At 48.4% G+C, this 26731-nt stretch overlaps 1 protein-coding gene across 2 annotated transcripts; it reads left to right on the top strand.

Annotated features, from left to right (window-relative positions):
• The first annotated feature begins 614 nt into the window (after positions 1 to 614).
• Positions 615 to 26498, top strand: LOC118095314 (uncharacterized). Of its 2 annotated transcripts, XR_009558510.1 has the most exons (8): positions 615 to 895; positions 1658 to 1789; positions 8310 to 8500; positions 9980 to 10083; positions 17102 to 19606; positions 22331 to 22539; positions 23906 to 25686; positions 26418 to 26498. XR_009558510.1 is itself a non-coding variant. In XM_035136456.2 (7 exons), coding segments are annotated over exons 2-7 (3081 nt in total). In that variant the 5' UTR covers positions 615 to 895; positions 1658 to 1787; the 3' UTR covers positions 23976 to 26498. The 2 variants fall into 2 exon arrangements, 1 of the variants encoding a protein (XP_034992347.2); XM_035136456.2 differs by having other exon boundaries at positions 23906 to 26498.
• The last annotated feature ends 233 nt before the right edge of the window (positions 26499 to 26731 follow it).

Consider the following 26731-nt stretch of genomic DNA (forward strand, 5'->3'; position numbering starts at 1 on the left):
CACCACGGGGCAAGTTAGGGCAGCTGCCCTACTCTAGAAGCAGGGCTGGTGGGCAGAGGCGGAGCACAGCCCGGCGGAGCGCGAGTTCGCCGTTCCCGCCCGCCGCGCTGCACCCTCCCTCCAGCTCCCCGCCGCGCCCTCTGGCAAGGCCAAGCGCGGCGGGGAACCAGAGAGCGCGGCGGGCGGGAACGCTGAACTCGCGCTCCGCTGGGCTGGGCTCCGCCTCTGCCCACCAGCCCTGCTTCTAGGGAGGGGCACAGCCCGGCGGAGCGCGAGTTCGCCGTTCCCGCCCACTTTGTAGCCCCTCCCCTTCCGTGCCTTGGCCCCTCCCCTTGCCCCCCCCCTAGTTTTGATCCTGGGTACGCCCATGGCCATCCAACCTCTTGTTTTCCAGCCTTTGTCCAACAGCTCTTACTGTTGGAACCGCTTGAGGCTGGAACTCGTGTTGGAACTGGTGAGGCTGTTGCAGGGTTGCCAACTTGGATAAAATATGGGGGGCGGGGGAAAGCAAGTCCCGCCCCACAGGATCACATGACACAGCACGTGCACACTATTTGAACGGCAGTCGCCTTCAGCTTTGGGGTAGGCCCCCTCAAATATCTTATTGAGGGGGGCCGAAAGGACCTCGTCCCCTAGGAATTGCCTCCTATGGGCTGATGCGTTTCCGTGCGCTCCAGCAACCCAGAGTATGATTTTGTGTGCATGCAAATCGTGCTCACGTGGGGGCACACATTGTGTACACACACACACACAAAACTTGCACGCCAACCCCCCCACCCAGCCTCCCCTTCCGGCCTTTCCTTTTGCAAAGTGGGCGGTTTCTGGGACGGGACTTTCGCTTTCGTTTCCCTTTCGTTGCTGTTGTGGATGTTGCCCTGGCCACCCTCTTTCGAAGGTAAGTGCCTTTGCGCGCCCGTCGCCCCATCTTCTCCCCTGCTTCTGCGGCTTCCCCTCCCTCTTCTCCGTCTGAACACCCCCACACACACCCAGGATTTCTTGCAGAGCACCCCCAGGATAGAGGCGATCGGACTGTTTTCGCCCTTTTCTCCACCCCTCTGCTTCCTGCGAATCTGGCGCGGCGTCGGGTCGACAAAAGCGCTTTCTTCCGCTTCGGTGGCTGCCTTTTAGTCTCGCCTCGTCCCGTCCCCCCAACCACTAGACGTCCAGCCAGCCCCCTTTCCTCGGGGCATGTGGAAATGCAAGGGAGCGGGGGGGGTGTGTCTGCAAGCTTTCCGCACTTTTAAAAACTGGGCCCCACATGTTGTGGGGTCTGCTCGGAGCCATCGCTGACCCATTGCCGGAGCAGCTGTGCGCCCTTAGCAAACCCCCAGCCTGCTTTTCCAAGGCCGAAGAGCAAGTTTCTGCAACCCGGGCGCTTCCGATCCCTTTTGCCAACTGCTTCCCAAGTTCAGATAGTCGCCCAGGGAGCAGCTGGCAGCCTGCAGTCGCCAGCCGGACCCCCAGCGTTACTGCACGCCGAAATTTGTGAATATTTGCGCTACAGTTCCCATCTCCCCCAAACATCTGGTTGCGGAATCTCCCATCAGCTTGGAGGCGGTGCAGTTCTTTGCTACAGAATCCGAAAATACTGTACAGTTGTCTGAATCGTTGCTTCTGGCTTGAGTTCACTAAAGCGTCTCCCCCATCTGCATTACAGGATTATCTGCAAAGTTTGCAGCTGGCTGTGTGTGTGATCAAGCACTTCCAAAGTGCTACTACAAGCAATGAATTAATTAGCAACAATTCTGCTCTAATGAATTATCATCTGGCTCTGTAGACATTCATTTATGTAAGTTTTAAAAAAACCCAACAACACTTGTGTGCCTTGCATGTGACTTAAAAACCTTTCTGGAAAGTTTACACTGAACACCCTATTGTGCAGGTATAAGACTTTGTACCAACGGAACAACTAAGTTGGATACAACTCACAGTTTTGTAGTTTCCATTAAGCTTGCTGGAATCAAATGGCCTTCCTCAGCTTCTTGAAGGTCATAAATGTGAGGCTGGTTGCATCTCCTTGGATGGGTGCCACCACTGGAAAGGCCCTGCTTTTTGTGCCAGCCAGACTAACTAAATGGTGCTTTCCCATGAGTACATTTCTGGGCACAATTCAAAGTGTTGGTGCTGACCTTTAAAGCCCTAAACGGCTTCGGCCCAGTATACCTGAAGGAGCGTCTCCACCCCCATCGTTCTGCCCAGGCACTGAGGTCCAGCTCCGAGGGCCTTCTGGGCCTCACTGCGAGAAGTGAATTTACAGGGAACCAGTCCCAGGGCCTTCTCGGCAATGGCGCCTGCCCTGTGGAACACCCTCCCACCAGATGTCAAGGAAATAAACAACTATGGCTTTTAGAAGACATCTGAAGGCAGCCCTGTTTAGGGAAGCTTTTAATATGTGATGAATTATTGTATTTTAATATTTTACTGGAAGCCGCCCAGAGTAGCTGGGGAAACCCAGCCAGATGGGCGGGGTATGAATGAATGAATGAATGTATAAATAAATAAATAACTCTTTAGTATGCTTCTGAAAGATAGAGGGTGAAAGCCACCTATTATATAATAATAATAATTCATTATATGCTGCTCATCTCACTAGGTTGCCCCAGCCAACTTTTATCACTCTGACTGTGTAAAATGGTGTTCAGGCTAGCCAATCGGTATTAAGGTACCTGGAAAATTCATTCCCACTAGGGCTGACATACATCTGGAATTTCCTGGACGTAGCGAAAATCGCTGGAATGCTTGGGAAAATCTGGGTTTTTGGTAACCCATATCGGAAGTTTAGATTTTGCGGAATTTCCTTTAAAATAGCTCTCAAAAACATCTATCTCTTTTTGAGATTTTGCAAAAAGAAAAGCTCGGCACCTTTTGAAATAGGGCAACCTTAACACCAGCTATGTTCCTGTCTCCATACTACTTGAGTACATGGTTGAAATCTGATACATTTCTCTTGGAAGCAGCGCAGTTTGTGAAAGTTTTTGCTGCTGAGCTGACAGCCTTCTTCCGGAGCTGTTGCAATGTTTGTGAACATTCTGTGGCACCGGTCCAATGGCAATATGGAGGAGGAGCTCTCCAGTGTCCTGCAGGTCTTAAGAACTGCTGATGCTATGGGGCTTTTTAATGCTTTAAATATGCGTCGAGTAAATGTAAAGAAAGAATCAGGGACCTATTCAATTTTGTTTACGCCTCCCCCGCAATAAAGCACTTCCTCTGTAGTTTCCGTCGTAGGAGGGGCTCTGTTGTGCCATTGGCTCCCATCAAACCTTGTGTGATGTGAAACAGGGTGGATTCGATTGAAATCAAATCGATTTAAATCACCATTTGAATCACTAGTCAGTAAGACTTGATTTAAATCATTTCCCCCCCCCCCAGAAAGACTCGTTCTTGCTGATTTAATCTTAATATTTACAACCAGATGAAGATTTAATTTTTGGATTAATAAATTTTCAAAGTAGCTTTTACAGTTATATCAAAAATTACTGATTTGGTTATACTATTAGAAATACATAGACTAATAATAATAATAATAATTTATATATAAAATTATACCCGTCTGACTGGGTTTCCTTAGCCACTCTGGGTGGCTTCCAACAAAATATTAAAATATAATAGTTAAACATTAAAAGCTTCCCTAAACAGGGCTGCCTTCAGATGTCTTCTAAAAGTCTGGTAGTTGTTTTTTCTCTTTGACATCTGATGGGAGGGCGTTCCACAGGGCGGGCGCCACTACTGAGAAGGCCCTCTGCCTGGTTCCCTGCAACTTAGCTTCTCGCAACGAGGGAACTGCCAGAAGGCCCTCAGAGCTGGACCTCAGTGTCTGGGCAGAACGATGGGGGTGGAGATGCTCCTGAGGCCGTTTAGGGCTTTAAAGGTCAGCACCAACACTTTGAATTGTGCTCGGAAACGTACTGGCAGCCAATGTAGATCTTTCAAGACCGGTGTTATGTGGTCTCGGCGGCCGCTCCCAGTCACTAGTTTAGCTGCCGCATTCTGGATTAGTTGTAGTTTCCGGGTCACCTTCGAAGGTAGTCTCACATAGAGCGCATTGCTTTAGTCCAAGCGAGAGATAATTAGAGCATGCACCACTCTGGTGAGGCAGGTATGATCTCAGCCTGCATACCAGATGGAGCTGATAGACAGCTGCCCTGGACACAGAATTGACCTGTGCCTCCATGCACAGCTGTGAGTCCAAAATGACTCCCAGGCTGCGCACCTGGTCCTTCAGGGGCACAGTTACCCCATTCAGGACCAGGGAGTCCTCCACACCTGCCCGCCTCCTGTCGCCACAAACAGTACTTCTGTCTTGTCAGGATTCAACCTCAATCTGTTAGCCGCCATCCATCCTCCAACCGCCTCCAAACACTCACACAGGACCTTCACCGCCTTCACTGGTTCTGATTTGAAAGAGAGGTAGAGCTGGGTATCATCCGCATACTGATGAACACCCAGCCCAAACCCTCTGATGATCTCTCCCAGCGGCTGCATGTAGATGTTGAAAAGCATGAAATTATTGTGAGGTTTAATAAGTTAAGTTTAGACAACTTTTCTGCTATACTTTATAGGAAGAAGAAAAATGATTACTAATGATTTAGTAACAATTTAAACAATTTATTCAACTAAAACAATAACATTATAGCGTATGTATCCATGTTTGTTAACTGATGTGGTTAAATCTGTTTTTTTTTAAATAAAAAAAACTTAGACTGAGTTTTAGCACACATGAAAAACTTAAAACAAATCCTTATTTCCTGATGAATAGCCTTTGGACTGTAATGTAACTATAGCAGAAAACTGGTATAGTTTTCATGGGGTCCATGGGGTCACGAAGAGTCGGACACGACTAAACGACTAAACAACAACAAGCAGAAAACTATCCTTAGAAAGATTTTTCCTCCCAAAGCATTTTATTTTAAAAATCCGATTTAATTTTTTTTTTTAAAAAAAACTGATTTAATTTTTTAAAAAAATCTTTTGAAATTCTGGCCCAGTCATCCTCCGCCAAGGAGGTGCTGTGGAATTGTCGGGGTCAAGGTAACCATTGACAGGAGGTTTGAAGAACAAAAGGAAAGGTGGCCTGGTCCTTCCTATTGTTCTGGAAAAACAGTGGCTTTTTTGCGCTTATAATCCCTTAATGCCGTACAAACATGACCCTGCTTTCTTGACCTTCCTTCTGGGGGTGAGGGGGACTCAGGTTCGCTGTCCCCGTCATTGTATTCCATTTTGGCTTCATGAGGTTTTTGTCTCTTAAATAATACTAATACAAAAGAATATTTAAAAGCCCTGAGGCACCATGAATATTTATAGCAGGCACAGATACCCCCATTGCATGTTAATGGGCTCTCTGGTGAATAATGCAAGAGCTGGGAGTCGGGCTTGGCACCTACGCAGGGGCAAGGAGGCCTTTGAGGGAGCTGACAAAATGGCTCCTCGCTGGCAAGATGCGAGGCAAGGCCGCCTCTCGCTGCATTATTCATGCCACCGTCGGCTTTGCAGACAGGCCTGGCTGGGTCAGCTAACAGAGTCCTGTTTGTTTGCCGCCGTGGCGAGCCGGGGAAATGTGGCGGACGTCTGGCCAGGGGATAAACTGGGCAGGGGGGGGGAGTATGAATTCGCCCTTACAAGCTGGTGAGGCAAAATTTTAAATTTCCTTCCTTAAAAAAAGACACACACACATCAAACACGTATTTAAAAAAAGGCTGAGAAGTATTCTCTCGCACAATAACCAACATCTGAAGATAATTCGCCTCACAGCTACACATCTTTTCGCAGGCAGCCGTGCTTGCAAGGCAAAAGCGATTCTATCTCTGCAATTACATGGGGGGTTATTGCATTATTGTTTTTATTTTGATTACATTGGTACCTTGGTTCTCAGACTTAATCCGTTCCGGAAGTCCGTTCCAAAACCAAAGCGTTCCAAAACCAGGGTGCGCTTTCCCATAGAAAGTAATGCAAAATGGATAATTCTGTTCCAGACTTCTAAAAACAACCCCTAAAACATCGATTTAACATGAATTTTACTATCTAATGAGACCATTGATCCATAAAATGAAAGCAATAATCAATTTAATGCAGTCACACACACAATCAGTCAGTAGCTGAACTGGGTTCCACACAGTCACAAAAACAAAAAAGCAGCAAAAACAAAAATGCAAAATAAATAGCAAAAACAGACAGACCTCAGCGTAACACTCAAAACAGAACATGTTCAGTTTCCAAAAAAAGTTTGCAAACCGAACACTTACTTCTGGGTTTTGCAGAGTTTGGGTTCCAAGTTGTTTGAGTACCAAGGTGTTTGAGAACCCTGGGTATAGGGCAGTATTTAAATTCAATAAATAATAATAATAATAAATATTGAACTTTTGGGTGTGCCAAGAAAAAATGGCAAATGCTTCCGTTTCCCTGAAATTATGTGCTTCGTTTCCAACAGGAAAAGGTTTTTGGGGAAAGTATTTCCCACCTCCCTGCCTCATCCTTTGGAGGTTGAATTTTGTTGGTCAGCTGCCTAGAAATGTCTTTGGAGATTTTATATCTCTTGAACGGGGTGTGAGTTATTTCTACCCAATGGCGGTCTTTCTCGAGATATCTGTCTTGAAGTTGACGCCACCCAGCAGAGTTAATGGTGGGGCCATAGCTCTGTGTGGCGCATCAGCCTTGAACACAGAAGATTTAATTCCCAGCATCTCCAGGGATAGCTAGCAATGTCCGCTGTCTGAAACCCTGGAGAGCTGGTTGCTGGTCAGACAAGGCTGAGCTAGGTGAATCAATGGTTTGAGTTGTGTAAGGCAGTGTCTTGTGTTCCTAGGACCCACCACATCCTGGTTTCATGTAGACAAGACTTGGTTGTTTACAAATGTTGATGATTTATTTTATTATTATCAGTGTCTGCCCGGACACTGAGGTCCAGTGCCGAGGGCCTTCTGGTGGTTCCTTCGCTGTGAGAAGCCAAGTTACAGGGAACCAGGCAGAGGGCCTTCTCGGTAGTGGCACCCGCCCTGTGGAATGCCCTCCCACCAGATGTCAAAGAGAAAAACAACTACTGTACCAGACTTTTAGAAGACATCTGAAGGCAGCCCTTTTTAGGGAAGCTTTTAATGTTTAATAGATTATTGTATTTTAATATTTTGTTGGAAGCCGCGCAGAGTGGCTGGGGAAACCCAGCCAGATAGGCAGGGTATAAATAATAAATTGTTTTGTTTTGTTTTATAATTTTATTTTATTTTAACCAAGTAATAATCATAAATAAATAAGAATAAAAATGTGCACCCCACCCCATTGTAACTATCCAACCTCCCAGAATTTCAACACCTCTTGCGATGGTTTGACCCATTTTAACAGGACAGATTCTATAAACCCATTTTAAATCTTCCCATTTTAACAGGACAGATTCTATAAACACCCTCCATATCTCCTCAAAATCATTTCTCCTGCATATTCCCCATCTTAACATAATGACACATTTTAATTTATCATTAATAGCTAAATCCCACACCTCTTTGGACCGTTCTTCCATTTTATATTCTGCTTGCCCCTTCCACTTCCTAGCTATCATAACTCGTGCAGCTGTCAATAAATTTGTGAGCAAGTCCTTCCTAGCTTGTGAACCTTCCACCCCATTGCAAATTGATAATAATGCAACCTCTGAAGCAGGGGTCCCCAGACTTACCCGCCTTCGGGCTGGTGCCCGCCACGCCGATTGCGCGGCGGGCCAGAGGGCGGGGGAGTGCGTGCGCAGTGGGCCGGCGGGTGGGGGAGTGCGCACCAGTGCGCATGCGCACACCCATTTACTGGCGCGGTGGCGCGCTTCCAGGCCGGAAAAATCGCCGAAAATTGTTTGTGCGCATGCGTATGGGCCTCCCCCGACCCGAAAGTGCACCTCCCCCAACCCGGAAGTGTACCGGAAATGACCTCTTCTGGGTCGGGAGAGGCCCATATGCATGCGCAGAAGCAATTTTCGGCGATTTTTTTCAGATCTGGAAGTGCACCGCAGCGCGCCGCAAGAGCGGGCGGCAGCAGCGGGCGGCGGGGGTCGTCGCGGGCCGGATTGGGAGGCCAATTGGGCCGCATCCGGCCCGGGGGCCGTAGTCTGGGGACCCCTGCTCTGGAGTTTTGGTCAGCTTTAACCCAGTGATTTCTGTTATCTCCTTAAACACCTTTTGCAAAAAAAGGGTACATATTTACACCCCCACCACATGTGAATATAATTCCCTGTTTCCTGGCATCCCCTCCAACATAGCACCGAATAATGCTGCTGATTTCTGAGCCTCCTGCAAACATGTTTAGACTGTTGGTTCACGCTTAGGTCTCCTCTACAGGTTGGGCAGCATGTCTTCCTGCTGTACCGTTTGCGTCCGAGGCTACCCTGCCGACTTACCGCCGGAGCGTGTGTCCGACAAGCTGATGATCCATTTTCTGCGAGCACGCAATGGAGGTGGAGAAATTGCCAGCATTGAATTTCCACCTGAATCCCCAGGCTGTGCTATGGTTACCTTTGAGGATGCAACAGGTCTCTAGGCGAGGAGCAAAATCATTTGGTATACTGGTGGGGTGTGTGTGAGGGGAGTGGGTAGCTTATGTTCGTATATAAAACTGAACGTACAAGTGCAATGGTACCGTTAGGAAACTGGTGGCCACCTTCATACCATACACTGATAGAACCATGACACCACTTCAAATGGGGATAGCTTCCTCCACAGAATCCTGGGAACTGTAGTTTGCTAAGGGTGCTGGGAGCTGTTTTGAGACCCCCATTTCCTTCCCAGAGTTACAATTCCCATAGCGATCTAACGATAATGCCTCATCTTCACAGAGGGGGGAAACGGCTTATTCTAAGTTGGGTGCTAAGTGTCAGCACCCTTAACAAACTACATCTCCCAGTCAAAACAAAATTAAAAAATCCTTTCCAGTAGCACCTTAGAGACCAACTAAGTTTGTCATAGGTATGAGCTTTCGTGTGCATGCACACTATCTGAAGAAGTGTGCATGCACACGAAAGCTCATACCTATGACAAACTTAGTTGGTCTCTAAGGTGCTACTGGAAGGATTTTTTAATTGTGTTTTGACTGCGTCAGACCAACATGGCTACCTACCTGTAACTACATCTCCCAGAATTGTTTGGGAGGAAGCCATGGTTGCCTAAAGTGGGGTCATCGTGCTTTGAATATATGGTGTGTGTGTGGCCTGTAAGTGTCATTTTTCCTTGCACCCCCCCCCCCAAATAGAGATGGTTAAATTTTATTTCATGTCTGAAAACCAGTTGAACGGCTCCTGGTTTTTGCAATGTAAATTTCCACGCGCGAATTCCATATTGCAGAATTTGTAAGGTGTTTTCCCCCTTAAACGTTGCAAGTTCCTGCTGGAATATTAGTGGAAGTTTGAGAAATCCACACCCCAAATCTTACATGGCTTCACTTTTCCCAACAACATAAAAAAAAGGGTTTGAAAGATGTCAGTGACTCAGAGAGTATCTGGTGTTGGACTGCAGGAAAAATGGATAACTGGTTTTCAAGTCAATTTGAGGGGCTTGAAATGCAAACCTTTCTGGGCAAGCCGAAGCATTGTGCTAAATTTCTCCTCCTTACCAATACTGCATCCACAAGCTATAAATCATAGAAGGGGCCTCAAGGGTCATCTAGTCCAACCCACCTGCAAATCAGAATCTTTTGCCCAGAGCTTGAACCCACGACCCTGAGTGTCTCATGCTTTACCGACTGAGCCATTCTGCTCTGGAAATGAAAAATCTTTGCAAGCTGAAAAGATTCAATTGCATAGACAGAATCTTTAATTTTGAAATGTGAATTTTGAGTTGAGGATTTCAGGAAGCAACACTGAGAATTTGAGTGAGAATCGAAGGACTGAGAGAGGTGGAACAGAAGTGTGTGGAGAGCAAATGCAATGAGATTTTGTCCTTCCCTCCAAGTTTGTTGCTGAAAGGGTGTGAGTTGTTGCTAGCTTCTGTTGATTGCGTTTTTCTTCCTCATCCAGTGACTCAGCAGGTACTGAAGGCCAAAAAGCATGTCTTGACTGTCAACGGGAACGACTACCCTTTGGAAGTGACGGCGAGCGCCACTGAATTGGACCCCAACGAGGTAATAAAGAGGCTGAGAGGCCTGTTGTCAGGGCGGGGGGGGGGGAGCTGGACTTTGCAGATTCATAGACTGGCAACCCCCGTTCTGCAATCTGATCAGATCACTCAGATTAAAACAAGCTTGCATAGTGATGTTTTGCTAGCCGTGTGACATAGAAAGCGACAGCGATCAGCACCACTTAGCCCCGCACATATGCTCTGCTTAAGACATGCCCACTCACCACAAGGGCAAGACACTTGATTTCGTTTCATTTTTAAAGTGAAGACTGTTATGTAGTAGGTTTCTTGCGTTCTAAACCTTTTCGTTTCTGAGTCATTAGTATTCATCGCCTCATCGCCACACTCTTTTAAATATTATCTCCACCATACCTGCCAAGTTCCGGCCTGAGAAATAAGGGACTGGACCGGAAGTAGCAGGCCGGAAGTAGCGCTGCTGCCATTTTGGAACTGGGCAAAGCAGCATCAAAAGTCGCTTCTGAGCATGCTCCGCCCAGTTCCAAAATGGCCACCGCGCCAGAATAAACCGGGGGAAAACAAAAAAAATCCATTTTTTTGGCTGGGGACAGCTGGAAAAACGGGGGTTTCTCGGGGAATACGGGAGACTTGGCAGCTATGATCTCCACTGCCGGCGCCACCCCTCTTTTTTTGCATGGAAGGTAGGGTTTTTGCTTCGTGGCACAAAGTGCCCTGAGCACTTTGCTTGAATCTAGGGTTTTTCTGCCTCAGAGAGCGGAATGCTGCACTCCCATAAATACTACGTGCTGAAGCAGTTATCTAAAAAAGGCATAGTTCATAGAAGTAGGATGCACAATGCCTGCTTTCCCTCTTGCCGCAAGGAGGACCCCGTTAAGTGTAACATGTGGGTGCAGTCTTTGTGCAGGAGTTGTGTTTCCGTTGTACCAGGAGTGCAAAAGTACATGGCCATGGGGCGAAGAGGAGCTTGTATCCCTTAAGCTAGCTCCCATGCACTTAGGCACTGTTTATCTGCAGCTGGGAGGAGCTGGTGGCGCTGTGGTCTAAACCACTGAGCCTCATGGACTTGCCAGTCGGAAGGTCGGCGGTTCGAATCCCCTCGACGGGGTGAGCTCCCGTTGCTCTGTCCCAGCTCCTGCCAACCTAGCAGTTCGAAAGTAGATAAATAGGTACCGCTGCAGCGGAAAGGTAAACGGTGATTCCATGCGCTCTGGTTTCCGTCACGGTGTCCCGTTGTGCCGGAAGCGGTTTAGTCCTGCTGGCCACATGACCCGGAAAGCTGTCTGTGGACACAGTGCTAAATTTCCTGCAGGGTTAGGCATGGACACAGAACAGCCTTCATAAGCTCATAGAGCCAGCATCTTTTGGAGGTGAGTGGGAAGAACTTGAAGCATTTTCTAGCTTGATGCTGAAACTGAGCCATGTGCTTCTCTCCAGCTGGTTGCATGCATGCAGGGTTTTGGTTAGTGTGTGGCAGAAAGCAGGAAAACAACTTTTCTTCTTGGTAAGTGAATGCACTTACTGGCAGTGTAAGTTTCATGTCTTCATTACAGGCATGGGCTACGCAAAACGCGGTTTCTAAAAGTTCCAGCCGTCAGACTGACCACAGTTAAAGAGCCAGCGAAGAGCTGGGTGTGGATTTATGGAGATCTGCTCAGCCTTGCAGGGTTGAAGTGTTGTTGCCCCCCCCCCACTCAAAAGTCAGACCTGGTTCCAATCTATGAAACTGAAAAGGGGTAACCTCTTGTAATCAGCCCCCGAGGAAGATCAGGATGCAAAGGAAGAACTGAATTCATCTCTAGAAATTTAGAGGTTGGGAAAATTGCTGTGAGCAGCTCTGTCCACAGAGTGGCAACAAAAGACAACTTTTCAAAGAATATTGTCTTTGATACGGGGTGGTTGTGTGTGTGGGGGAACCCATCATTTGTAATCCGTTTAAGCACAGACAGGGCATTTCTAAGGCTACTGAGTAACTACAATTTGATTTTACACATCTGGGATTGTTGTTGTTTAGTCGTTTAGTCATGTCTGACTCTTCGTGACCCCATGGACCAGAGCACGCCATGGAACTCCTGTCTTGCACTGCCTCCCACAGTTTGGTCAGACTCATGTTCGTAGCTTCGAGAACACTGTCCAACCATCTCGTCCTCTGTCATCCCCTTCTCCTTGTGTCCTCAATCTTTCCCAACATCAGGGTCTTTTCCAAGGATTCTTCTCTTCTCATGAGGTGGCCAAAGTATTGGAGCCTCAGCTTCACGATCTGTCCTTCCAGTGAGCACCCAGGGCTGATTTCCTTCAGAATGGATAGGTTTGATCTTCTTGCAGTCCATGGGACTCACAAGAGTCTCCTCCAGCACCATAATTCAAAAGCATCAATTCTTTGGCGATCAGCCTTCTTTATGGTCCAGCTCTCACTTCCATACATCACTACTGGGAAAACCATAGCTTTAACTATACGGACCTTTGTAGGCAAGGTGATGTCTCTGCTTTTTAAGATGCTGTCTAGCTTTGTCATTGCTTTTCTCCCAAGAAGCAGGCGTCTTTTAATTTCGTGACTGCTGTCACCATCTGCAGTGATCAAGGAGCCCAAGAAAATAAAATCTCTCACTGCCTCTATTTCTTCCCCTTCTATTTGCCAGGAGGTGATGGGACCAGTGGCCATGATCTTGTTTTTTTTTGATGTTGAGCTTCACACCATATTTTGCGCTTTCCTCTTTCACCCTCATTAAAAGGTTCTTTAATTCCTCCTCACTTTCTGCCATCAAGGTTGTGTCCTCTGCATATCTGAGGTTGTTGATATTTCATTATGGGCTCCATAATCCCAGATGATATTTCGAAATATCATCTGGGATTATGGAGCCCATAAATGTTGTTTAGAGGGAAGGTTCCCTGCTCACATTTTCTGCCAGCTGAATTGTTTGGTGTTGATTTGAAGACTCTGCTTGGAGTCACTGGACTTTGGAGCGACTATTTACTCATTGGAGCTAGAAGTGCACTTTGAACTTGCTCACACGTACACTATGCAATGGGGTTTCTGATTGTGCGCCCAAAATAGTAATAATGCATGAATCTTGACATGGGAATCATCACAGAAGAGGAAAAGGGTAGATCCTAGCTAATTAGGAAGCATGCTTGCTATTTTAAATCGGGGGTTGAAAGCATTGGGCCTTCGGGACCATTGCAGCCCTCCAGATCCCCTCTGCCCCACCCCACCAGAGTCTGGCCAAGTCACACCCCCTCTTCTTAGGCCACACCCCTCAGTGGCCCAGCTCCATGTCCTCTTCAAGAGTTCTTTGGCCGGCATGTGAATTTTTACTCTTGCTTAACTGGGACGACTGCCGCCCAGGAAATCACCCAGGAGGGAGTGTGAGCCTCTGATCAGAAGGAACTGGTTTAAATCGAAAGGGAAACGGAGGAGGCAAATTATCTCACCCAACCTCTCTGCAAACCTGCAACACACATACATACACGGGTCGGGAAGTCATGAGCACCAGTGAATCATTAAATTATAGACTTGTGGAGTTGGAAGGGACCCCGAGTGGCATCTAGTCCAGCCCCCCCTGCAATGCAGGAATCTCAGCTAAAGCATCCAACTTCTACTTAAAAACCTCCCAAGGAAGGAGAGTCCACAACCTCCTGAGGGAGACGGTTCCACTGTCGAACAGCTCTCACTGTCAGAAAGTTCTTCCCGATATTTATTCGGACTCTCCTTTCTTGTAACTTGAAGCCATGGGTTTGGGTCCTAGTCATGCTTAAACCGGCCACTTTTAAATTTGAAGCAAAAGCAGGCCTAGGCCTCTGGAAAGCGTTCCAGATGTGGAATGCGGCTTCACCCAGTTTCCTGCCAAATACCTCCCTCCTTGGCCCTGCTATGTGGCCTTGAAGGTGCTCTTTCCTGCAAACGGCACCTTTGGAGGCAAATAGCAGGCAGAGAAGGGGCGGTTTTCAGCAGAAAACAGGTTTGTACCCCAACCCGGTTCAGGAACAGGGCCTGCAGCTGCTTTTCTTCAAAATAAAAGTGACCAGTTTCAACCATGCTTTTTGAAAGCGTAAACAATATAATTTTACCTTCAAATAAAAAAATGTGGATTCTCAGGCCTGGAATGCATTCCAGTGAACTTTGTGGTTTGAGTTTTAAGCCTGAAATGCGTACACTGTGAAGGAAAATAAATCCCCTTAAGGACAAGATGTGTCTGGGTGAGCCCATTTGATGTAGACAGAGTGGCAAGCTCCTGACTTTTTTTATATCCTGAATACTTTTGCTGTGGGGATGGTCTTGGGAGCCATTTAACCTCAAGGCTTGCACCTCTGCCCTTCTTTGTGGTAGCTCCATGATTGCATGGGTAACTGCTCCCAACCAAAAAAGGCGGTCCTGAATTCTGAACCTAGCAAGGGATTTCATTTCCCTCTACAGTGGTACCTCGACTTCCGAATGCCTCGACTTCCGACGGTTTTAACTTACAAAGTCGGCAAACCCGGAAGTCTTTTCGCCGTGCGTGCGGTCTGCGCACGCGCAAAGCGCAAAACCGCGCTTCGTGCATGAGCTAAATGGACGCTTCGACATCCGAAGGTTTCGACTTACGAAGAGCGCCGCGGAATGGATCGCCTTCGTAAGTCGAGGTACCACTGTACCTTCTTTGTAAACTCTCCTTTTTGGCGGCTTCTGAAGCTGCTGTCCTGGTGGCTCTCAATCCCCTAAGCGGGAAACAAAGAGAGAAATTAAAACACCTCTGAGTCCAGATTGCGGCCTCGCAGCCATGCTTCTTTTCACTGCCTTCTCCTACAGTGAACATGCCCACATTTCGTTGGATGCCAGGACTGGACAGCCACCCTTATCTTCTGAACAGAGGAAAGATGCAAAGAGCTTCTCTCTGCGAGCGAATGTGTCCAGTGGTTGACAAAGGCGCCTTTTCCCCACTGATGGGCATTCCTGTACCATTTTATGGTCCTCACTCGTTGTCTAGTTAACTAAACCCTTTTGTGTTATGTCAAATCTCACAGCAGCAACTGGTGCCCCCCCCGCTCTTTCTCACAATTCCAGTCCCCAAAGGTTGGCCGCCCCCTGCTTTAGGCTTACCTAAGTGGCGGTTTTCTTTATTTTTGTTCTTTTCTGGGCTGGTGTGGATAACCAGCATGTGAGTTCCTAAAAGAACCAGGTGTTTTGATTCCCCGTGGCTTGGCTTCCTATCCACCTCTTGTTTTGGAAACCCTGACGAGAGAGAGAGATTTCTAGCCTATGCTGAAGAAAACTGGGTTTACATAGTTTGTCGTTTCTTTTTGTAAACCTGGCATGAAGTAGGACCTTTGACAAAGGTTTTCTTTAAATAAGCCTTCAAAACAACAGTAAATCCTCTTCCACCAAGCCTGGCTGTGCTAACAGAATTGGAATCGGGGCAGGAAAAATGAGTCTTGAGGCAACAGGTGGTGGGGGGGACATGTTCAATGTAGGAGAGGCTGACTCCTTTTGGTGTAAAAGGAGCACCAACACCCCCTTTTTAAATGTGTGAATGGCCATTTCTTTTGGCCGCCAAACATTTTATTACAGGTGTTTTAACAGGTGGCGCTTAAAAGTTAACTGTCCAGGAACATAAAGTCAGTTTGCATTTCTTGATCTGAGGTGTAGAGATCTTTCCTATTCTGATTAATTCAAGAGGGTTCTGGAAGCTTCTCTGCGTGAAAGAAACAAGCAGAAGCTTCATGGTGTTTGGGTTATACCTTCAGAGAAGCTGAGTACAGCTGGCTTAAACTGGGTCTGTTACCTCTTTCTGTCAATGTCCTGCTGACTAAAAGTAGGGACAGAAGGAGCCTGGATTTCACTTTTCCTTTTCCTTCTGGTGTGGGGTTCTGTACATACGGTAGTATGTTATAGTGTTAAGGTTTAGACTTAATATAAGTTATTGTAAGTTTAAGTTACTGTGTTTCTCACATTTTAAGACGTGCCTATAAAATAAGCCATGGAACGATTTTCATGCGTTGAAAAAATATAAGACATACCCCGAAAATAAGCCGTAGTGCTACCGTATGTGAGCTCTACTTGGTGAAGAGGACAAAAGTGGCATTTGCGGTGGAGAGGAGAGGAAGGCACGAAGAAGAAAAGAGGGGCGATTAAAGACGCTGCCTCATGAATTACCTCCGTGTGCGCGTCTCTCTCCCTGTGCGTCTCTCTCTTTCTCCCCCTGTGCGCCTCTCTCTTTCTCCCCCTGTGCGCCTCTCTCCCTCTCTCTCTCTCTCACACACACACACACACAGCCCACCTCTCGCTTCCCCCCACCTTTTCCCCCTTCCATTCTACCGGTATGTGCCCAGCCATGAGTTGCCTGTTGATTTCCTCTTGATGGCCGAGACATGCCGAGAGACCCAGACAACTTGCATTCCTAGGCTTCAAAGGTTATGCATATGAAGGAGGAGATTAAGGAGATAGATAAAGACAACTTCCTATTATCACCTTGCCTTTGTCCTGAAAGGTAGAAACCTTATTGTAGCCATGAGATCTGGGCATCAAAGGAAAGTACTTAACAGCTATTTGGTAAAGCCAATTGTGATCTCAGGCAGCATCTGGCTAATCAGTCCTGAGAGAGAGAAACGTGATTTCTAAATAGAGAAATAAACACAGCCAATTGTACAGCATCTGTAAAATTCATATAAAAAATCATTTCCCTGTTATGATCCAGCCCCCGAATAAGACACCCCCCAAAAATAAGCCATAGGCTTGTTTTCTTTAGTAAAATAAATATAAGACGGTGTCTTAAAATGTGAGAAACACGGTAAGTCTTCTGCAACCGGTTTTCTTATGGACAGTGCCAGTCCTGAGTGTATTGGATTGGTGACCAATTTGCTCATTTACCTTCAGTAGCAGTAAAGCTCTCCTGGATGAAATATAATTGCCTCTGGTCAATTTATTTGTGGAATCCTGCAACGCGTTTTAAGTTTTTACTCTGCTAACTATACGTTGGAATTCTGCTCTGGATCAGTATTGAGTAGAATTCCACGACACGTAATTCCATCCTTGACATGCCACTCTAAGCAGCTCTCGCTTTCCTCCTCAGATCTTTGTACGCGTCTGCATGAAGGTGGACTATGGGCGCTTCCCCGATGGGAAAGAAACCCTGGACAGTCTGTGCCAGCGGTATGGGGGCATCCACACCAACTTCAACGCTCAGGAGATGACCTGCACTGTCAAAGGCTCCTTTGTGGAGTTGCAGGCCTTCAGCTGTGAGCTGCTGAGGTGCCTCAACAGCAAGCAAAGGGCTGGCGTCCCCTTTGCGAACGGAGGCAGATCTGCTGAGAAGGCTGCGGGAGATGGGATCTCGCACCAGGAGGCGACTCGGGAAGAGAAGAAGGGGAGGAAGAAGAGGGACAAGGAGGAGAAGGCGGCAGCAGGCCCGTTACAAGTCCGGGAGTCTGCAGAGAGCCTCATAGAGCCCCTGGAGGACTTCTCCTTAGTGATAGACTCGGACATTTACCTCTACATGCAGAAGTTCTGCAGTGAGGAATTGAGCAACATTTTCCACAAGCAGCAGGTGGGTCTTGTGGACGTCCACAGCGACGGCATCACCACCCTCTACCTGCGAGCTGCATCCAATGGGGCTGGGGGGGTTAGCGCCCTGGTTTCGGCTCACCTGGCGCTCTCCCAGCTTTCTCAGCAACTGGAGGGCACCCTGCGGAAAGAGAAGGTCAAGAAGCGAGATTTGGGGGTCATCGGCGGCAGGAGTTTTCCAGCAGAGCTGCAGAGCCTCTTCCCTCTGCTGCTGATTCAGGAGGAGGAGGAGGATTTCTGCCTCATTGGGAATTTGGTGGAAGTTTCCAGAGCCAAGCAGCACATCCAGGAACTGATTGCTGCAAGGGGGGCAGCGCAGGATCACCGGAGGCCCGGTGTTCCCCAGGCAGCGTACCTCCACGGTCAGAGCTCTGTGCCAGCTCTGCTAGAGTCCCCTGCGGGGTCCGTGCCAAGGAAGCTGAGTTCGCCAAAGCCCAACAGCAAAGCCGAGCGCAAGCTGGCTGCCAGCTTTTCAAGTCTGGGTAGCCCACCGGCACCAAAACGCCATGCTTTAGAGAGCGAGCGTTCCCTGTCGTTTTTGGCCACCGGTACTGAACCAAAGAGCCAGATCAGGCAAACTCTGGAGTTCCGGAAAGCACTGCAAGGGATGAAAGCAGATCCCCCGCCGTCCGCACCTGCAGGCACCGTGTCGAGTTCCGAGGGCCGGGCGAGCCTCAGTCTCGCAGAGCCTCTGTCCCTCAGTGCGGTCACGAGCGCCTTCAGATCCTTGAACCTGTTTGACACCACGGGGGCTGCCGACTTCAGAGTTTCCGCACCGAGGCCCCGCCTCAGAAGGTCCAGCAGCCTCTCACTGCAGAAGCCTCTGAGCGGCAATGAGTCCGTGCCTGAGCCCTGGCTGGCAGCTCAGGTCAGTGCAGCCCATTTGAAGCAGGAGTCTCAGGAATACACCCACCGTACTTTGCAGAAGGAGATCAGGAAGGATGGGTTGACACAGATAGAGGACAGCCAGGAAATGGAGTCTCCAGTTACCAAACAGAGGCACTCTTTGCACACTGTCCAAAGTGATAACGGGAGTCCTTCAGGCACGCAAAAAGCAGAGGCCCTCGCAGAGTATCTTGGTTACATTTACGAGAGCTTCACCTACACAGAGCTGGCCATGGATGGTCCAGAGGACGAGTCTCTGGATGAATTGTGTAGGTACCTGAAAAATTTCGACGACCGCATTGTCATCAGCCGGGAGAGGTACAAGCTGGGCCTTGCGTATCCCCGCGAGGAGAAGTTGCAGGTCCTGGAAGTGTTCCGCTTGTTCTCTGCCCGCAGGATGGCTGCCCTGTCCAAGCAGACTCCCTTCCGTGATGCACAGCAGGGGGGAATTCAGGGCGAGGCATCGGCTGCGGGGAGCGCTCAGCAGCTGAATGAGAGCAGGAGAAACAGCCTGCTAGAGAGCTCCCTTGGCCTGGACAGCCTTGCTGGAGAGACATCGCCCTCCCAGGCTCAGAGACGGCTGCAGGACAGTGGTTTCCAGCCGGTGCAGAATTTCCCAAGTCACCAAATAGCATGGCAGAGTGGGGCCCTCGACCAAACGCCGGATGCCAGCAAGCAGGGCCGCTCCAGGAGACTGTTGGCCGAGAGCAGGCAGGGCTTGCCAGACAAGTTCCATTTTGCGAGAGACTGCAATAAAGAGGGGAGCAGCCAGGAAAGAGAGAGGGCCCTTCTGGGCTCCTTGCCTGACCTGCCGCTGCGTGCTTCTCCCCCAGCTGGAGAGGGGCTTGCCTCAGATTTGGGCCTGGGAACCGCCAGCCTAGGAAGCGAGTCGGTGGCTGAAGAGTGTGTGATGTGCCAAAACAGCCGCCCCGCCCTGACCCATGCCCCCTGCCCCCACAAGCCTTGCAGGGTGCAAACCCCAGGAGGGAGCCCTTTGCTAACCCACCCCGGTGCCTCCCCTGGCATTCCCGGAACCTTTGGAGCTTCCACCATATCGCAAAGCCTCCCTGGGTATATCCGAGATCCGACACTCAAAATAACATACAACATTCCTGATGGCGTGCAACAAGTAAGTACCCCGCTGCCTGCTCCCTCCGTTCCATCCCATCCCATCTTCGATAATTTTCAAGCTATATTTGAACTCTGCAATATATGCTCCATAGTGCATTTTGCAAAGGTTATGAGTCCCAGCAGCAGGATGGAAAGTCAGGGGGTCTCATCCTAAATTGGCACCAGCTTACCTACTTACCTTCCGTTTGTGTTGCATTAACAGATTATATGTGGGATAATGCAACTTGAATTGGGGAGCGGGTGGCACTGCGGTCTAAGCCACTGAGCCGCTTGGGCTTGCCGCTTGGAAGGTCGGCGGTTCGAATCTGCACGGCAGGATTAGCTCCCGTTGCTCTGTCCCAGCTCCTGACAACCTAGCAGTTCGAAAGCATACCAGGGAAATAGCTACCGCCACTGCGGCTGGAAGATAAACGGCGTTTCCGTGCGCTGTGGTTTCCGTCACGGTGTCCCGTTGTGCCAGAAGCGGTTTAGTCATGCTGGCCACATGACCCGGAAAGCTGTCTGTGGACAAACATCAGCTCCCTTGGCCTGAAAAGCGAGATGAGTGCCGCAACCCCATAGTCGCCTTTGACTGGACTTAACCATTCAGGGGTCCTTCACCTTTTAGACTCTGTATAGTGGTACCTCGGGTTACAGACGCTTCAGGTTACAGACTCCGCTAACCCAGAAATAGTACCTCGGGTTAAGAACTTTGCTTCAGGATGACAACAGAAATCGCACGGTGGTGGCGGGAGGCCCCATTAGCTAAAGTGGTACCTCAGGTTAAGAACGGACCTCCAGAACAAATTAAGTTCTTAACCCAAGGTACCACTGTATTTAACCTTTCATTTCTGTTGTGTTTACAGATTATATGAGAGATAATGTGAACTGAATAGCCATTAGGAATAATGTCAGTTGAATAGCGCATGTGCATAACAACCAACAATTGTGCACATTCTCCAGTCAATGTGCAAAAATCTCTAGCTGGCCTCGAGGAATGTGTTTATCAGGACAGGGTTTTGTATATTCTTTAGATAATATGCAGAATCCCTATGACTCATCAGAGAATCTGCGCATGTTGGCAAAATCGCTTATACCGCCCAGTCAATATACATGTTCTCCAAGAAACAACAGCCTTGGTTTGTTGCCCATTAATGTAGTCTTTTCAAGGTTTCACAATTGCATGCAGGCCAATCAGAAATCTTTCAGCTTGAAATAGATTGTATGCATAGTCTCGGAAGTGATGTTAGAGAATGAGGTATTGTAAAAAATGTACAATGACTGGTTGTTTTGTGCATCAGCTGCTCAGTTCATCTTGCACCTAATATATATACGACGTCAGTTTTAGGGCGGTTCCTCTGCATGGGGCACTGAGCCGAGGGGGTGCAAAATTGAGAAGATCCATAAGTGAGAAGATCCATTTGGGGCCGTCAAATTTTGGCCTCACACAGGGTGCCATATTATGAAAGATTACCCAAGTCCGTCCTTGATTACAGCAATGCCTTAAAAAAAAAGTGTTCAGGTTTATATCCCAGCTTCCCTCTAAGAAGCTCAAGGCTTCCCCATTTGTGAGGTCGGTTAGGCTCAATACCACCCAGTGGAAATTCACGACCAAGTGGAGATTTGAACTTGTTTTTCCCCAGCCCTGTAGCCTGCAGAGAGTCATACTTTGACGCCCTGTTCTGTGTGTCTCATATAATCTGCACATGGCTACCTTCTTCTTGAGTTAGAATTCCCTGCCAGTAATTCTATTAGCTGGCTGAATCTCCCACACTCCGATCCTCTGCTTTGAATGAGCAGCGTGCTTCCAGGTCCTTTGCCAGCAACTTCAAGGCGGTGGCGAAACAATGGCAATGCTTCTTTTGCACGGAAGACTCTATAGATGCTGCCCTAGATGAAATTTAGACGTCGCAACTGGCACAGAAGACTTTATAGATGTTGCCCTAGATGAAATTTAGACGTTGCAACTGGACATAGCTGGATTCCACAGCATCAATAAATTGAACAGTAGCTTGTTTTTACATAAATTTGTTTTGCTAGCTAGGAGGAAGGAGTGTTATAATGTTCTGCATTCGGCTTTTGATGCTATTGCATCAAAATGGATGGAGGCAGACATTACTCTTTGCCTATTGGGCCTGTGTTCATTTTACACCTTTTAGGATTTTTGTTGGGGGGGGGCAGGCTTTTTTGGGGGGGGCAGAAGCTCAGTTTTCTATTGATTTGTATTGGTTTTTGCTTATTTGGGAGCCAACTTCCCCCTCTGCCCCCTCTAGACTACGCCCATGGGAGGGGTAGAGGAAGGAAAGGAGGTTGGAAGGGGGCCACGGTCAGAAAAGGGTTGTGAAACACTGGTCTATCATGCCCTCCCCTCCATCCTCTTTCTACTCTTTCCATGCTCCATCCTGCACCAGTTCAAAATTATCTGTTCCTTGAAAACCTAATATTTGCAGACAGAGATAAGGCAAAGCAATGATACTCCAGCCCCTTAATATGAATGCCCTGGGATTAAAAGCTCAGCTTTTAGGGAAAACCTTTCCACTACACACAGAGAGATTGCTGCAATCTATTCTAATTTTATATTTTATATTTATGAATGCTGACACTATTGTGTTATGCGAGCTGGTCTTTGACCGTAATAAATTATTATACTTATTATACATACAGAGACAAGAGACTTGCAGGTGACAACGTCTTCTTTCTGTTCAAGTATTTTATTTTTTAAAAAACCCTCTTCTTCCCAAAGGCTGGAGACCCTTTCCCAGGACATCTGTACCGAGGGGGCCGCTTCGAGGCCTTTCTCCCAGACAACCCAGAGGGCCGGCGGTTGATGGTGCTGCTGCACAAAGCATTTGAGCGCAGTCTGACGTTCCGGATCAGAACCTGCGGTTTGGAGGAGAGGGTGACTTGGGGACCCATCCCCCACAAGACCTCCATGGAGGGGGGCAAGGCCAGGTAGGTGTTCCACAGGTGGCCGGGGTAGTGATGTTCATCAGCCTCCCACAAGGCCTCGGGTAGCCTTGTGAGGTCGGCAGGAAAGGGATGACAAAGGAACTCTGGAATTTGAAGAATGGGATTGCCAGGACAGGAAAGTGGTCAGAGGCGGGTGCATCCAAGGAGGAAGGGTGTTGAGGGGAGAGGATGGCCGTAGGAAGCCTTAAACAAAAGGATGGCCAGTGCAAGAACTCTCTCCCTGTCTGGTGTTTCGAGCAGCCGCTGTTCAGAAGAAGCATTGCAGGCACAGCAGAGCCAAATGTCGATGTGAAAGGAATGCAGAGATCAGCCTTTGCAGTGGAGAAAGGCTTCTAGATGTTATGGCAGGTGCAAAGATATGCTTGGCAGCATATAGGCAGTTCCTGCTAAAACCCCCAAAGCCAGGGAGGTTGCAGAACAATCCCCCCCCTCGTTGAGGAGGGATGGGGAGCTTCGGGGTCTGTCTTTTCCTTCCCCTAGCATGAATTATGCAGATTTCCTTAATTTACATAATGCATGACAGGGCAGGGAAAAGGGATCGCGCCTCTTGTGCACAATTTCATTTAATTCCTTAGCATGGAGCAAGCACACAAATTCTTGGTGTTTTTAAGTGCCGTCTGCTTCCAAATTTTCCATCTCGTGGGGCAGGTATCTTAAATCTTTAGGCTGTGGCACCGTAATCCCCTGCTGCACCTTGTGCAAAGCTCAGTCACTTTTTTCCAGGTGCTAAACCTTCATTTCATGGTAGAGAGATACCTGGCAATGTTCGCTTGTCATCTCCCTGGGGAGGCCGCACTTGCAGGGGACCCCTGTGGTTAAACCATTCCACCCCGTTATTATACTTCTGTGTAGGGACCCAGGTGGCGCTGTGGGTTAAACCAGAGTCTAGGGCTTGCTGATCAGAAGGTTGCCGGTTCGAATCCCTGCGACGGGGTGAGCTCCCGTTGCTCGGTCCCAGCTCCTGCCCACCTAGCAGTTCGAAAGCACATCAAAGTGCAAGTAGATAAATAGGAACCGCTCCGGCAGGAAGGTAAATGGCGTTTCCGTGCACTGCTCTGGTTTGCCAGAAGCAGCTTTGTCATGCTGGCCACATGACCCGGAAGCTGTCTGCGGACAAACGCCGGCTCCCTCGGCCTATAGAGCGAGATGAGCGCCGCAACCCCAGAGTTGGACACGACTGGACCTGATGGTCAGGGGCCCCTTTACCTTTACCTAGTGTCTTCCATGAGATCCTTCACAGGATAACCCGGTTGGAGTGGTGGAATATATATGTCACAGTTCCGGGGAAAGGGTTGCACTGAATTGCTTCATCCCACAGCCCACACCTGGTTTGCTTCTTTGCTTGCAGAAATGGCTACCCAGACAGCCAGTACCTCCAGCAGGTGAGTCTGAAGCTGAAAGAGCTGAACATCGAATGAAGGCAGACCCTCCTCCAAGCATCTTGGGAGCTCAGCAGCCTCCCGATCTTCCAAAGCCCATGCTTGGCAGCTTGAGGGATTTGCCAAAAGACACACTCAATCCTTAATCAGGATCTTTCCACCTTTAACGTCTCCCACCACTTCTGCCGTTGGTCTTCCAGGCTTCTTGCTACATTCAGAGCACCTGAAGGCCTTTCCACGCAAAGGGATCTTGACACGAGGACTTGGTTTCTTTGTTCTTCTGTTGCAAGAGAAGCTCTTTGACATGAGGGCTGTTCTCATGCCTTCTGAAGGGGTATGAGTCACGTGACAGGACAGCTGCACTTGCTTTGATGGTGTAGTCAACCAAGCAGTCATAAGATGCCATCACATTACTAATACCGGTAGGTCATGCCACACAGCCTGAGGGAGCTCCCTGTCCCGGTTCCTGCCCCAAAACATGCAAGCATACTTACTTATACAGGCTCAGCAGCTGCGGTTCAAGAGCAGGGCAAGTAGTTTTAATTTAAGTGGCATAGATGTCCCAACAAGTTTCCAGGCCCTGCCCTCCAAGCTTCTAAAGACTAGAGGCTGATGTAAGTGCTCACTTGGAAGGACTCGCTCGCCACGCGGAGATGTCAGAATTGCAAACACATGCTCTGTTGGGGTGGGTGGATCTGCTCCTATCCGCAAAGGCAGCAACTGGTTGTAGGTGACAGGGCTGCCCAGCCATTCCCATTCTTTGCAGAGGCTCTCTGATCTGCAGGAAGGTCAGGCAGGGGTTGGGAAGAGCCAGAATCCCTCCTTTCCCTTGGGGAAGGAAGGAGAGATCCCCATTGGCTTTTTCCTTCTCCTGCATCAGAGCCTACCAGGCAGGCGTATATGCAAGAGCAATTCTCACACAAAAGGGAAAGGGGCAGGTAAGTGGGATGAAGGCTCAGGTCACCCTGCAAGCATTGAAAGCAGCAAGCTATTTGTGCATCTGATTTGGTGCCAGGCCTTAAGCTACACTATTACTGGGCGAAGAATGTGGGGAGGGTCTCCCAGGCTTTCAGAGCTCGCTCCTAGCCTTGCAGGGAGAATTGTCCTCAGGGAGGGAGGTGTTAAAAAGCAAGCACATACAGTAGAACTTCCACTTACTGGTGTGCATTCAGCTTGACACTGGTGTGCATTCAGCTTAAAATTAAGGGGATGTGTGGCGGGGTGGTGGCGGTAGGTGCCAACTCCCAGATTGAAAAATCCGGGATCGGCAGCGGTGCGGCACCGGAAGTTGCGCTGCGGCCATTTTGGAACTGGGCAGAGCAGCACCGGAAGTTGCTTCTACGCATGCTCTGCCCATTTCCAAAATGGCCGCAGCACCAGAAATTGCTTCTGCGCACGTCCTGAGACTCCAGACATGCGCAGAAGGAGCCTTCCCGGGCCAGTAAGAATCCGGGGGATTTACGGTTTTTTTTTAAAATCTGGGTACCCCGCGTGAAACAGCTGAAAAAATGGGGGTTTCCCGGGGAATACGGGAGACTTGGCAACTATGGGGGGGGGAAGAGAATTTGGCAATCCCACCTGCCATGGCACCGTGTGTATCTTGAGTATATGCAGTTTTGGCTTTAAGTCAGGCTTCCTCAAACTCGGCCCTCCAGAATTTTTTGGCCTACAACTCCCATGATCCCTAGCTAGCAGGACCAGTGGTCAGGGATGATGGGAACTGTAATCTCAAAACATCTGGAGGGCTGAGGTTGAGGAAGCCTGCTTTAAGTGCTAGGCCCAAAATGTAACGCCCCTGCAAGTTGTGGGTCTACTTTAAATAAAAGCTCTTGTCCTGTGTCTCCACTTGTGCCTTGTAGCTTGAGCGTTTGAGGAACTTGCAAATAAAGCTGTATTAATTCTCCAGTCTTGCTTCCTTCTCCATGATGACCAGGTTGCCTAGTCTGCTGTACACTGCAAAGTTTGCTTATCTTTAAATGCAGCTGTAACTGTAATGGACCCTGTGTTGTACCGATAGACCAAATATATACCTTAGAACAGCACTTCCCAAATGTTTTTCCACGTACCACTCGAAAAATAGCTGATGGCCGACAACTGGTTTTTCTGCCTGTTATAGCAATAGTAACACACTGTGCTGGGTGCTGTATGAATTTGATTGCATTTCCGGTTTTATGTGTTATCGCATTGCAAGTGCATTCCGTAGAATTCAAATTGTAATACAATATGCAAAGAATAGAAGCAATAAGATTAAAAATAAAAACCGATATGAATATGTAACACAGACATATTGTGGGCCGTATGAACGAAGTTCTCTGCCTTAGAAAGTTGCAAGACGAAAGCTGAACTCCAGAATCTATTCCAGGCTTCCTCAAACCCTGCCCTCCAGATGTTTTGAGACTACAGTTCCCATCATCCCTGACCCCTGGTCCTGCTAGCTAGGGATCATGGGAGTTGTAGGCCAAAAACATCTGGAGGGCTGAGTTTGAGGAAGCCTGATATTCTGAATGCAAGGACACAGCACCTAGTAATTGTGAATTTATAATAAAGAGAAGTTTTATTTTTCTCCTGCCTGCCCAGAATTTTATAACCCTTCCTTTGGATTGTCTTTTTTTCTGAACCCAAAATGTGCCAAGTCTCTCTTCACATGTAGAATACCATTAAATTATTTTTTTCTCCCCAGTTGGCAGATGTGGTAAGTTACAGCCATGTGAATATCGGTACTCCTGTACCTCTGCCCTCCAGCTGTGCATCTTCTAGATACTTTCTGAAAGTTCCCAGGAGACACAAATAACAAA

The sequence above is a fragment of the Zootoca vivipara genome, chromosome 13 (genome assembly GCF_963506605.1).
Source record: "Zootoca vivipara chromosome 13, rZooViv1.1, whole genome shotgun sequence".
Taxonomy (NCBI): domain Eukaryota; kingdom Metazoa; phylum Chordata; class Lepidosauria; order Squamata; family Lacertidae; genus Zootoca; species Zootoca vivipara.